General features: G+C 33.8%; 1 protein-coding gene across 2 annotated transcripts in view; it reads left to right on the forward strand.

Annotated features, from left to right (window-relative positions):
* The first annotated feature begins 97 nt into the window (after positions 1-97).
* LOC126779185 (protein daughterless) overlaps positions 98-15,057 on the forward strand; it is a 124,981-nt gene continuing 110,021 nt past the window's right edge. The window contains exon 1 of one of the 2 annotated variants that reach the window (XM_050503094.1): positions 98-176. In XM_050503094.1, coding sequence (XP_050359051.1) covers positions 119-176 — 58 coding nt within the window. In that variant the 5' untranslated portion in view covers positions 98-118. The remainder of the gene's footprint in view (positions 177-15,057) is intronic. The other variant, XM_050503093.1, reaches the window with a different exon arrangement.

Consider the following 15,057-nt stretch of genomic DNA (forward strand, 5'->3'; position numbering starts at 1 on the left):
TCTCATTTACTTTTATATTTTTTGTCTTTCTGAACGGAAACTATTTAATTACAGTCTATGTTATCTTTGGTATATTTGGACAGTAAATTCCAAAATGGCGACGAGCGATGACGAGCCTATGCATTTATATGAAGTTTTTCAAAACTGTTTTAATAAAATAGCAAATAAACAACAAGGTGAGTTAAAAATTGCATACCGTGGCTCGTCGCGCGTTCCTCAATCGAATTACCGCGTATAAGTGCAGTGTTTCATTGTGAAATTCGACCAAAGTGTTTGCGTGTTATGCCATATTCAGTGTAGTAGCCGACCAGCATTTTTCCAAATTGCGGCCAAATTTGCTGTTCTGCATTGCCGAAACCAGTTTGTCACCGTTCCTAGAAAGATAATACGAGTGTTATAACATTTCACGCCTCCTTATTGTTGCGTTTTAGGCCTGTAAAGGCTATGTTTTGGTTAGGCAGGCGATTGTCAAATGTGCTCCCCATTGTACTCCTGCTGGTATATGTTGCGAACTTATTTTCTTTAGCTTTGTCTTATTTTAGAAAGTCACGCCACCAACCAGGTAAAATCACATAAATTTTAACCCGAACTTTTAATGTTTTAATGAAAATTCGCACTGCAATGGCGGATAAAGCGAAGCATCAGTATATATTTTTTATACGCTTGGTACTCCTTTATGGACGCTTCAGCAGAATACCGATAGTTGTGATCGTCGCGAGCGCCGATTTAGATCGCAAATTACCGTTTTTATGTTCTCTTTACGCGTGTGTTTACAATTAGATATTGTTTATTTACACTATTACCGCGCACGGCGTTCTAGGAGGTACTATAGTCTATCAGCGTAGAATTTTTCTACTGTTCCTCATAGCGTAAACATAACCATTAAATTACTTAAAAAATTAAATTTTACATTATAGGTACAAGGTATAGGTACAATTCTGTAAACAAAGAATTGTATCTTAAATATTCAAATAGTCTGTATATGATAAATATAAACAAATGCTTGGCATTGTCCACTAAGTTACTCTTGCATGTGCCAATACACTTTATTGGTAAAATTAAGTAAGAAATAATGATTTTAAACACTTGAAGTTTAATTTTATTGAACCCTTTAATGGTTATAATTGTTGTGTTTCTTCATTGTTTATTTAATAAATAATAATAACACATGAGTGACATAAAATTACCTTTATAGAAGAGTTATATATGTACTTACTATTTTTAACATTAAAATTTCTTTCAGAATATTTTCTTATAGGAATAATTAAAAGATTAAAATAAAAGATAAAGTAACAAGTTGATTGTTAATTAAGAGAATATTATATATTTAAAGCATTCTATATATTCACTTATCAATATGTTTGTCTCGGCAACTTACTTTTCTAGATATATAAATAGTTTTTATGATGGTTTACTTTTGAAAGTTGTATGACCCACAAAGGGTCAAATTCTGCTCTAGCAACTCTTTGGCCCTGAATTCCTGGATCACACTAACCTGACCTTAAAGCCAGCACATTATTTATTAAGCGTTTTAATGCCTTTTAATTGATTGGACATATTTAAAATGATAATTACTCAGCATTCGATATTGTTTTAATTGAATAGTAGTAAATATCATAGTTTGATCTGAAAAATAGTAGTTTTTTTGGTACTAATCATGTTTCTATAAAAGAGGAATTGTTAAAAATGTCCATAAAATATGTTTAAATTACAGTAATAAGATCAAGGCTTACCCGTGATTGGTCCAATGTATCTATTAACAATCTTATTGGATGAATGGGAACGATTGTCGTTTATGATTCAATGTTGTACTGCAAAGTAAATTGCCCTTGATTAAATTTTTAACACATTATTTTTATTGATGTCGTTTGATTTAGATGTTGAAAAACTTTTTTAAGGAAAATGTGTTGTTGCTTTGTATACGTAAATTCCCTAAGTCGAGTTATTAATAGAAAATAATAAGAAATTTAATTGAACAGCCCTGTTATTAGGTATGCATTAAATTAATATAATAATAATCTATATATTTGATATAGGCGGTCTTATATCCAAAAAGCAATTAATAAAATACCATAAAATATTGTCATACATATATTTTGAATAAAAAAATAACATTGATTGTGCTGCTTTAAATGGACGAAAATGATGATGTTTCTTTATATATATTAAACAGAATGCAACATAACATAACCACAAACAGTAAAATAGATTATTGTAAACTTCTAATAAAAAAATTTGGAAGGATTCCTTGTTTATAATTTTGCACAAAATATATGTGTATATTACTAGCAGAATCCGGTAGACATTCTCAGGCCTGTGTACACATACCCACTTACACGGTGATTAATAAAACAATGTCGAAGCTATTTATTGCAAACAGATATTAATAATTTGAAAATCTAACTATATTTATAACATTTCCATTATTTTATTAATATATATAAAAGTTAAATTATTATGGGAGCTTATATAATGGCTATAATGTCTGTACATTCATCCAATTGGAATGAAACATTGCTGAATTGTTTTGCATGGGTCTGAGAAGGTAGCCCAAGAAAAAAAAATCCTTTAATTGAAACATTCTATGTAGACTGATATTTTATACAAGCAACCCCGGGTCAGGTAGCTTGTAATGATATACATTTTTATAGTTGAGGAATGCGGGATACTTCGCCAATAATAAAGTGGCGCCAAGATGCTAGTAGCGAGTCATTTAATATAAAGCTGTAGGTTTAATTTATCGCATAATGATGAGTCAAGCTTATAATGCTGAGAATTAGTACACTAATAGTCTAACCTAGATAAAAATGATACAGTACTAGATATGTGATGTTATTGCATGTGTGTTAGCGAGGGGTTAACCGACACGTTTCTATTGAAGCGAAAATTTAACGGCCGAAGAAGTAGAGATATACTTTAGAATTACATATACCATGCGACTCGCTAATAGCCCGGCTATATTATATGCAACTAACAGTTTTTGTTAAATATAATATCTTTATTTCTACCTAGCAATCGGTTCCGGTTTCGCACGGGTAGATTTAGGATCTACATTAAGTGTTTATATCGTAATATTATACATATTGGTTTTCGTAGCGTACGCTAGTAAAGCTCTCAATCGGCATGATATCTTTCGACGTCTTCAACAATTGTCATATTTCAAACAATATACAGAAAACGTTAATAAATTGTACATCTAAACCTTCACGAATCACTCCTTCGCTTGGTGAAAGTCGCGTTCAAACACACAGACCACGGGGGATACCTTGACAACATTCAAAATGCAATATTTTCAAGCGACCATACTTTTTTTTTTACCCAAATATTATTTTAGCTCATTTTATATCTCGACCAATGATATCGCCTCATTTCATGGTCAACGTTTGTTTGTTTGTTTATATTTACACCTGCCATTGGAATAGGTAGGAAAAGCCGAGATGGCCTAGTGGTTAGAACGCGTGAATCTTAACTGACGATCGTGGGTTCAAACCCGGGCAAGCACCACTGAATGTTCATGTGCTTAATTTGTGATTATAATCCATCTCGTGCTTGACGGTGAAGGAAAACATCGTGAGGAAAACTGCATGTGTCTAATTTCATTGAAATTATGCCACATGTGTATTCTACCAACCCGCATTGGAGCAGCGTGGTGGAATAAGCTCAAACCTTCTCCTCAATAGGGAGAGGAGGCCTTAGCCCAGCAGTGGGACATTAACAGGCTGTTACTGTATTGGAATAGGTTAAACCCCCTATGAGAAATTCGTTTTTCGTTCGTAAAAACTACGCATAAGTAAAATTAATTTTATTTTATTTTTTTCATTAACAGTCGTGACTAATATCTGACCGGCCATCTTAGACGGCGCGTATTGTAATCATTGATACATTTTACGATATAGCGATCGTTATCGTTGATAAATCGTGAAATTTACTAACAGCGCCTTTTATGAGTCATAGTTAAGTGAAATATTTGTTTAGTTTCGTTCAAATAATAAAGTCTTAATCAAATCATGACGAGCCGGTTGGCGTGGTTGTTTGCTTGCCTTTCACGCCGAAGGTTGTGGGTTCGATTCCCACCCAGGACAGATATTTGTGTGCATGAACAGGTCTGTTTGTTCCGAGTCTGTGTATCATTATCTATATAAGTATGTATTTACAAAAGAAAAATAGTATATGTAGTATATCAGTTGTCCGGTTTCCATAGTACAAGCGCTGTACAAGCTTAATTTGGTTCCAGATGGCCGTGTGTGAAAAAATGACCCAGGATATTATTATTATTAAATCATGTAATCTTGGACATAATTGGTGTCTCCTTGAAAGAAGACTAGCCAACTCCTCAGGACGTATTATAGTGCACATGTGTGTGCACATAAACACAGGTTCAATCTCTATTTCTTCACTCCCATAATTCGATGGAACGGGAATCCGACACGATCGGAAAGAGTTTAGGCGTAGTCCAACGGCTTTATGTGCTTTCCGAGGCACTTTATAATAAAAGCTTATTTGAATGAAGTAAGATGTTATACCCCTTGTGCATGTAGCATGGTGTTCACTCACCGTTCAAATCGCAATATAACAGTACTAAATATCGCTGATGGTGGTAGAGTGATTTTATGAGTACCATACTACCTACCATCTCGTTAACGATGATATATTAGGAGACAACTATGCTATTTGCCACTAATAAAAATTTATAGAAAAATTTGTTTTTTCATTATAGCTGGTAAAAATCTCGTTAACCCGACCTCCTTGTTCACATAATAGAGAGTCAATATGTGACTACGATTGGTTCGATATTAAATTGAAAATATCTTCGTGAGTCTAGATAATTGTAATATCTATGTAACAGCATGTTAATGTTCCACTGCTGGGCTAAGGCCTCCTCTCCCTTTTTGAGCAGAAGGTTTTTAGAGCTTATTCCACCTCGCTGCTACAATGCGTGTTGGTAGAATACACATGTGACATAAGTTCAATGAAATTAGACACATGCAGGTTTCCTCACGATGTTTTCCTTCACCGTCAAACACGAAATGAATTATAATCACAAATTAAGCACATGAAAATTCAGTGGTGCTTGCCCGGGCTTGAACCCACGATCATCGGTTAAGATTCACACGTTCTAACCACTCTGCCATCTCGGCTTTTTACTATAAGCGATGATGCAGTGCTTGAGCTCGGGCGAGCAACACTTGAATTTTTCATCTGCTTAATTTGTGATTATAATTCGGGCCTTAGTCCCGTAGTGGTATGCTGTACTTTTTTTTAAATATTTTTTAATGGAAATAATATTTTATTGGATAAAGATTCTATATTCATGTCACCAAGTTACAGAGTTTGTTTGTTTGGACGCGCTAATCTCTGGAATTGCCAGACGGATTTGAAAAGTTATTGAGGAAGGATATAGGCTATTTAACGAAAGGGGGCGAAGCAGTGACGTTTAATTGGGATGAAACAGCGCGCGGCGACTAGTTTAATATTTTTATTGAAGTCGGATCATGTCACTTTTTAATTACATCATTTTATATACTCGTATATTTAACTAATACATATAATACACAAAACATTTTTTTTTAATGTTTACGAAACCTATATAACCTAAACCTGGTATATATTGTTTGGTATCGACTTTCGACTGTCTCTTTTAAACAAACAATCCATATATAGCCTATCTGAATAACAGAATGAATAAAGATAAATAATCCTGAGATTTATATATAATATGCACAATGTGATTAGCTTAATCGCTCTGGAATAGTCAAAGTCAAAGTCAAAAATCTTTACTCAATATAGAAGCGTTACACTTTCTTATTGATTGTCATAAATCTACCACCGTTTCGGAAATAAACACCTCAGACCTTAGAAGAACCGGCGAAAGAAACTCAGCGGGATTTTTTTTATATCTCGTTTCTTTACAAGAATATAATGCACTAAAAACAATTCTGCATTAAAATATATTTGTTTATAATATAACAATATTTTACCTAACATTTTATACATAAAAAAATATAGTTAATATTAAACGAATTAATAATGAACACCAGAGATTATTTTAGATCTCGACCAATATCACGTCAATTCGAAGTCAAAATTGTTTATTTGTCTTAGTTCCTGTCATACGCTATATCAATAAATATATGTGTATTTTATTTTTCCACGTGCGAATCTTCAGCGGATTAGTTCCTTTATATAAGTGTGATATGTTTATTAGGTACTAAGTGTAGGCAGACATTTGGCGTGGTATGTAGACGTGAAAATCATTGACGTTCTTATTACGTGTATTAACAACGTAGTCGAAAAACGTCTTATATGTATATAAACAGACATATGTCACACTTAAATTGTAAATGATTACGTAATAAATAAATTTTATTAAGTAATGTTGAAAAGCAACGTATGATAATATTCAGTTTAGAAACTATACAACGAGACAACGAGTATTCGCCCACGTGTTCGGGAGAGGGTCGGGTGTTAGGTAAAAAAGTAGCCTATGTTCGTGTTTAGGACTCGGGCTTACTTCATACCAAATTGTATCAAAATCGGTTCAGTGGTTTAGCCTTGAAAGCGTAACATACAGACAAAGTTACTTTCGCATTTATAATATTTGTACATATTTATTTGTGACTAAATTGAGTCAAGATGCTAAACCCATTTGATTTAAAAAGAAAATCACAGCAAATGTATCGAGTATATTTATGTGATTATTTATTTGTACCGTGATCGGTGATGAGGTATCGTGAGGAAAACTGCCTGTGTCAGATAAAAACTGTCACAAGTACATGTCTACCAAGTGACAGAGAAGAAGCGTGGCGTAATAAACTCCCCAAATGTACGCCTTTAAAAGAGAGTAGGCTAGCAGTAATTTTTATTTCAAATAGGTAGGCAAGAATTAATCATCCCTCACATCGCCAATGCACCACTCTATCCTTCGGAAATATATTTAAGTCTTGTGTCTGTGACACTGGTACACTCACCGTTCAAACCGGAACTGGCGGTATAATATGTGATAAGTGGGTGGTTTCTACATAGACTTGCAATGAGCCTGTAGCATCACGTCGAGGTCACCACTTTAGATAATTCCACGATATTCTACTGTTCTACAAGAAGAAGTTTTATTTTACTGCTACAACGTCCACCTCCTAAAAGACCTACCAGCATTATCTTATGCCTTATTGGCCCGTAGTTTCTATAATTTTATATTTATTATTAAAACAAGCGCATAAAGTATTTCATATCGTAGGCAAATGAGTGAAATTGGATGTTCCCACAAGCAATAATTCACTTGAATATCGATTTAGATGAATTGCTTATCCAACTTTGGATCGGAGACCTTATACGTAACTGCTTAAAGCATACGGTTTAAACCTTAAATTAAGAGCTTGAAGCATTTTTTTTTCTTAAGATCATTCTACTGCGCTCCATCAATGCGTGTCATCAAAATGTGGTAAGACTTTCTCTCTGACACATGCAGGTTTACAAACGATGTTTTGCACCATCGTCCCAATATAAAAAATCAATGGTGCCTGTCCCCAAATCTTCAGTTAAGAATTTAATGCTGAATGTGATGGTTATCCAGCCAGCATAATTCATCAATGCTTCTAGAATGATTATTATAAATTCATATCCGCGAATACAATGGTGTCAACACAAATGTTATCATCTTTATCTATAGGTCTTCTCATTGATGTGAACATTCTGAGGGTCACGTGCTTAATCATTCGTCTGACCATCAGGTGCGTGGCCACCATTTCGTCACTTCATTGTTCTACCTTCTGTTTTTCAGTCCGGCTAAGTGTCCAGTTCATCTCCACATGTATTCACTATAAAAATAAACATAATTAGTTTATAAAAAAGGCAAGCCGTAATAATGAAGCTTTCATAATACGAGAAGTTCCGATAAACTTGTAACAGAGTTTCTGATTCCGCAAACTCAATAGAACCTTCCCGGGGCACTTTGCCTTTCGCTATTATAATAAATTTTCGAATATATTTTTGACATTGCCCATTAATAAATTTAAATTCTATGCTAAAATATTATTAACGAATAAAAAAAAAAAGATTATATACGATATAGATGATAAACATGCTTGGAATTAGTATTTGTCTGTTGAGTACTTTATTGAATTAACTGCCTCGTTTGAGTGACTCTGTGTAAGGCCGCAGGCCCGCAGGTCCTGGGTTCAAATCCCAGGTCGGGCCAGTAAAAAGTTATTGGGTTTTCTGTTGAAAATTCTCAATAGCAGCACGGAGTCTGGAAGTTGGAAGCGTGTTCACTCCCGTGCCTCGGAAAGCACGTAAAGCTGTTGGTCCTGCGTTGGTAATATCCCCTGCGCAGTTGACTAATCTCTCTTGAGATTGGCCGCCGTGACTCAAATTAGTCTGGAGGAAATTCCTTTATTAAATTGGTAGAAAAGGTTATTGAGGTTTTCTGATTTTCTAGGTAAATTTTACACTAGCTACCCGTCCCGGTTTCTCAAGGGTTGAATAAGAAACTACATAATAATTGTTTTACAATTTGTGTACGCAGCGCACATCAGCAATGCTTCCAGCTGTCATGTTTTTTTTCCAATTTACAATGATCGTCATATTTCAGCAAATTTACACAATATTTTAATGAATTCTAAACCTACGCCTTCATCACAAATCGCTTCGTCCATTGGTGAAAACCTTATGGAAATCCATACGTTTGTTTTAGAGTTTACCTCGTTAACACAGACGTGGCGGGAAGACTTTGTTTAGTAATATGTATTGATAAAAAAACAGTGATTGCCTTGGATTAATTAATTACACACTTGTAAAAATTATCTTATATAATATAATAGAAAATAATAAAATAAGGAGCTTTAATATATAAGCAAAATTGTTATTTTTTTTGTTACTTTAGATCTCAATATGATAGCATTGTTATTATTTGCGTTTTTAGCATTACAACCGAGGAGGGATGCGAGTAAGACTTGAAGATAGACGTAAGTGTGTGTTATCTTTCGGTCATTTATGCACCTGTAATGTAGAGCTAAGAATAGTTATAGAAGTGGCATGTGAAAGTTCAACACGCCTTGAAACATGTATTATATATATATATATATATATGTATAATTGTATTGTAAACTTTTTATTACTTAGCCGAGGTCTATATTGTCCTAAGTTATGAACCAGGTGGTATTCTGTTTGTTTGTTTGTTCTGTTATCGTTTAATCATTCGTTCTTTACGAATTTCGCGTGGCATTTAAAGTAATATTACGCAAATGTATTATGTACTTTATAGTTGTCATTCAAATGTTATTTTTATTTTTCTTATTTACGTGATAGACCAGTGGTTAGAAGACGAGAATCTGAATCGATGAGTCCGAGTTCAAATCGGGGCAAGCACCATTGTATTCTTATGTGCTTATTTTGTTTTTTATAAATCGCCACGCGCTCGGCGGTGAAGGAAAACATAGATGATAATCTGCTACGTCCACCAACCCGTATTGGACCAGCGTGGTAGAGCAAGCTCCAAACCTTATTAAAACGTGAAGAGGCCTTAACCCAACAGTGGGACATTTATAGGTTGTGAGATTCTTTACACGTCAAGTTTAAACATGTTACGGAAGGTCACGAAAGGGAAAAACTGAGGCACGGGAGAGTTGAGCTTCAATAATGCTATGGTGCATGTGCCTAGCGATGTAAAAGTCGCAGGCTATAACCCCTAGGGATATTGTCGCCCACCACTTCGAAATAGTTGGTAATTATTACTTACGTAAACTTTATGTAGTAATTTGTTTTGGTGCAAACATTTTTATGATATTAATAATAATAAATATTTGTTAAGAATTTCAGTTAAATGACATTTGATATTAAGGGTAATTGTAATTAATATAAATATGGTTCTAATGACCCTATTATTGATGATATTATTTCATTATATACATACATAGACAGTGCGTATACAATCTAAATAAATAACGTTTTCTCTCTTCGTTATATTTATTATAATATCCATAATTTAGTTATTATAACATCTGTTTTGTCTCGCGTGTGTGATTTTTCTTCAACAAACACTGACTGACAAATTCGATTTTGTGCGTGAGGATGAATAAATGCGTGGTGAACAATAAATTCGTAAGGAATCCTCTATATTTTACTCTCTGAGGAGATCATTAATAATGTATTAGATAACATCTTACCCTGTGATTAAAAATGTCTCAATAGCAATTTTATTAAAGAAGTCTTTTTCGTGAAAACGTAAGAGTAAATATATAATAAATTTATTTATTTATGTATATATTTAAAATTGCATTTGAATAGATTAAAAATAAATATGATTTTCGATTTAAACATGGAACCGTATAGTCCGGCCAAATATGGTGCGTCACGCGAACAATATTAATAATGCGTGTTTGTATGTCACGATGTATTATGATGTATTATAGTGACGTCCGTTATAAATAGATTGTCCGTCTGTGACGTGATCGTTTGCTTTGAACATTCGATTTAGATTTAGTTAATGTCATTTATTACTAGATGTAACCTGTATATGGTTGATAAGGACTATTTTTTTAATTTATAATTTTTGTTTAGGCAAAAGTGTATTTTCTATATGTATATAGATTGGCCGCCGTGGCCGAAATCGGTCTGGAGGATATAATAATTATTATTATTATAAGTTATGAACATACAAATTCATAAATGTTATTATATTTAGGGTCGTAAGGGTTAATAATGTACCAGCCTATAACTAGTAGTCGATCCCAGCTGGACGACTCCAGCCACGAAAGTGACGGTAATCCGGTACAATGGCAGATAGACCAGGCGTTGCACCGACGGCTTTATGGGTTCTCCAATGTACTTGTATATACATATATACTGCCAACTTCTACTGTGAATTTTATCGACTATTCAGGATTTTAATGCTGGACCTCGGTATCTGCAGCCTTATTAATTATTGTCTTCTGACTGATTTTGGTCACGGCGGCCATCCTCAAGGGCGACTAGCCAACTGTGCTGGATATATTTTTTAGTGCAAAGACAGGTAGACACTCTATTCCCTTACTCTCATAATTAGATACGGCTGGAAAGACTTCAGTTGCAGGACCAATGGCATCACGTGCTTTCCGAGGCACGGGAGTGAACCAACTTCCAGAACAGGCATTCTCAATAGCAGAATTTTAGACAGAAAATCCCAATAACATTTTAAACGCCCGACATGGTTTGAACCTAGTACGTCGGGGTCTGCGACCTTATATCTAGCCACTAGTCCAACGAGGCAGTTAGTTTATTTGTATGTACAAATATAGTGTATCTCAGATCAGTGGGTATGTCACCTGTACCTCGGTATCGGTATCCGTGCCGAGGCCGTCCATTCGATGATAATTCACTAATTACATTTATATCTTCATTAAATCATTTTTAATGTTAAAATTATCGAAGACTTTTAATAGTTCTACGGTACAAGTCACAACCGCCTATCAGCCAGTAATTCTGACACAAATTGTATGGTTTTAGAATTATAGAATACCAGTTTCTGCACGCGGCTTCGTGTGTGAAATAGATGTTACACCAAAGCGGGTTGCACGTGGTAGAATTTCATCCGGTACATGCAGGTTACCTCACAATGTTTTCCTTCACCGCCGAGCACTAGCGCTATAAACATAAATTATGCAAGGAATGAATTTAGTGGTGTGTGTCCGGGTTTGAACTCCGAATCATCAGTTAAGATTCACGTCTTCTAACCAATTGACTGTCATGGCTGAATCACGTTACATGACATTAGATGTTTGTGGGTATAAATGGTGAGTGGGTAGCACCCATTTACTGGCCAATACAGAATACTATCACCACTACAATCTCGACAACATTGAATATCCATTCAGTAAAGGTCTTCTGAATTCTCCAAATAACAATATATTCTATTTTCTCTCGACAAAATAGCCACTAATATAAGTAGACTAAGCTATTTCTCCGATATTTTCGGAATATTCATTATTATAATTGATTTATTACATATATGTTACAAGCCCGGAACGCTAGGCGTGAATTAAAATATAATCATTTTTTTTCGGGACCAAAAATTTGACTGATTTATCCATGACACAATACACTTCTATGTCGAATTTCGTTAGCATGTGTCCAGCTGTTCGACCGTCATCGAAGGACAAAATTCGAACAAACACACTTTCACATTTACAATGTTAATAAGATTACTAGTTAGCTTATAACTATAAAATATTTATAGCTGACCAAACGTTTCGTAAAACGCGTAAAATTCTGTCATCATCATTTCGGTTAATTAGTGTAAATCGTGACTGCAATACACATTATAAAATTAATGTTAAAGAGAATTTATGAACTAGTTCGCCAAGTTAGGGGGGGGGGGGTAAAATTGAAAACTGCTGCGATAAGTGAGGGCAGGGCGGTCGGTGCGGAAACAGAGTTCTTTGTTACTTTTGTCAGCACAGTTATAACTGTTAACGTAATATTTACATGTATTTGAATGAATAAATAATGTTGCGCGATTTTTGTACGTTACCTTACCGTTGATGACTTTTATGAGGCTAAATAATTAGTGCATTTTTAACTTCTGAACAAAGATCTGAGATTAGGGAGAGAGATGGAACAGCATCATGAATCAGCGTGATAGAAGAACCACGCTTATATATAAGCTATTTCTGTCAGAAAAATAGGAGGTTCATGCTTCAAATAAGTCATTATTTTCAAAACAAAGAATATTAAGCTAATTAAATGAATATGCAGATAATTATTGTAGACACGCGACCCGATACGTTGTAACCTCGGGTTATCAATAATAAACGCTTATTGTTTATATATAATATTGTTATTAACAAGCTACTTAGCGCGACTTTTAGTATGTTTACATTATTTATGGGATGGAAACCCATACCGGAAACTTGACTTGCGGCCTTAAGTTTGGTTCGAGTTTTTTTGACTTTTATATTGGAAATTTAGCATGTGTAGTATGCTAAATGGTAAATCATTATAAAAGCTATTATCATGCTAAATTGTATTAATATTAGCCTATTGATTATCATATGAGACAAGCTCAAAATCACAGACGATTATTTTTTCTGAACTTTACTTACATGCTTGTGTTGTTAATAGTGAGAGTTCTGTCTATTTTTAAAAGTATTTTATTAATTATCTTTTACAAAATAAGTATTATAGTAACTTGCAATTGCAGGTGGGCGTAATTGTGACATATTTACTTATCAATTTGTCAAAAATAGTTTATACTCAGAAGCGGAAATTATTGCATCATTTAATTGTTCTAATTTTAAAAATAACGTGTGGTTTTTTTCATTTAGTCTTATTCGAGGTAGGCAAAGGTCAATGCAAATTCAATCAATTTCCTTATTCAATATAGAAGCTTTTAACTTACTTATTGATTGTCAAATTAACTATCACCGGTTCAAAAAAGAAAATAACAAAATACATAAAAAAAAAACAAAGTAATTGATTGTGTTTCAGCCTAGTTATTAGTTTTTTTTTTTTCTTTTTTTTTCCAATAGTGAATTATTTTTTAAATTGATATAAATGTTTGTTAATTAATGAGGCGATAAATAATACATGTACGCACGACCCGGGGTTATCGCCGCATCACAACATACTAGTAATTATATCATTTGTAATCCACTTGTTTTGATTCTGACGTGTTGTAAATGCTATTAATTAGATTGTGCAATTAGTATGAATTACGTATTAAAATAAAAGAAATGACTAGCAACGATTTGAATTGTAAAAATAACACGAAATAGTTTTTAATGTATATATGAGCATATGTATATTTAATTAGTATGAAAATTATAAGAGCAATTGCTTCAGAGGGACATTACATAGTCATCTGTTAGAGTACTACTAGCTGTCCTTCCCGAAATTGGGGTAAAATCCTTAAGTTCTCATAAATTGTCAAAGTTACCCATTTCTCCCCTTAGTTTAAATTTTCAATAATACATTCTTAGCGGATACTTGAGCTATGAAATAAACTCATGTTTCAAATTTTATCTTTCTAGATTCAGGCCAACGATTATCTACATAAATATAACCACCATTGTTATTCTTATAATTAAAATATATGTATAATATTATTTTTATGCGGATAGTTAAAATTTACTGTTACAAAAAATATTTATAAGTCGTGTTCGAAATTTAACTGGGCGTCGCTATTGGTTGTCGCAGTAGGGCGGCGGCGCACGCGCACCTGATCAAACAAGATGGCGGCGCGAATTTACAGAATGACGTATTTAATCCGATATTAAATATACAAAAAGGTCAAAGCGTGTAGAAAGTTACTTGTCTTTACTAAGTCGTTGACATTATAAATTGTTTTTCTTATGTTAAACATACTTATATACTATTAAAATATTATATAACGTGGTCAGACATCGAGAGGTTATCATTACTATTATACACAAACATATTTCTATACTTTCAATAGTAATGTAGAAATTGTCATTGTTTTTTAAATTAAATATAATTGGTTTCGTTTGATACGACTGTAAATATTGCTATCTCTTTCGTGTTAAAAATATGTGTACAATGGTGACTTTTTTTAATGCTGGAAAGACGTTTACTGCTGGACATATGCTTCATACTGGTTTTGTCCTACCGCATCCAGCGGCTTTCCGCGACCCTTACAAGATTAGAGCCTTTCTATCCCAGCGGCCGAGGGCTCTACGAGCGATTAAAGATCACAGTTTCTGAAAATATTGTTTTGTTTAATTCGATTGCAATGAATCCGATGAATTGTTTAACAAGTTAAGCATATGAGGATTTATTTGAACCCGGAATTTTCGTTTGGTGGAGGTGGTTTAGTTTTAAGTGCACAAACCACAAATATATTTTTAAAAGTTAATATTGTTATTTGCATTATTTTCGTCTGTCTGTATTTCCGGAGTTCAGTGCAAAACGTACGTAGTTATTTTAAAGTCATAGGCAAACTCTAACGGCCTTTCTTATAGGCAGTACATAGCGTTTGGTTAAACAGTGATTTCGCTCTTTCTGATATTACTAATTTGACATTCGAGAGAAGAAGACACAGCATTGTTTAACTAATCACCCGATAAACGT

The sequence above is a fragment of the Nymphalis io genome, chromosome 28 (assembly GCF_905147045.1).
Source record: "Nymphalis io chromosome 28, ilAglIoxx1.1, whole genome shotgun sequence".
Lineage (NCBI taxonomy): Eukaryota > Metazoa > Arthropoda > Insecta > Lepidoptera > Nymphalidae > Nymphalis > Nymphalis io.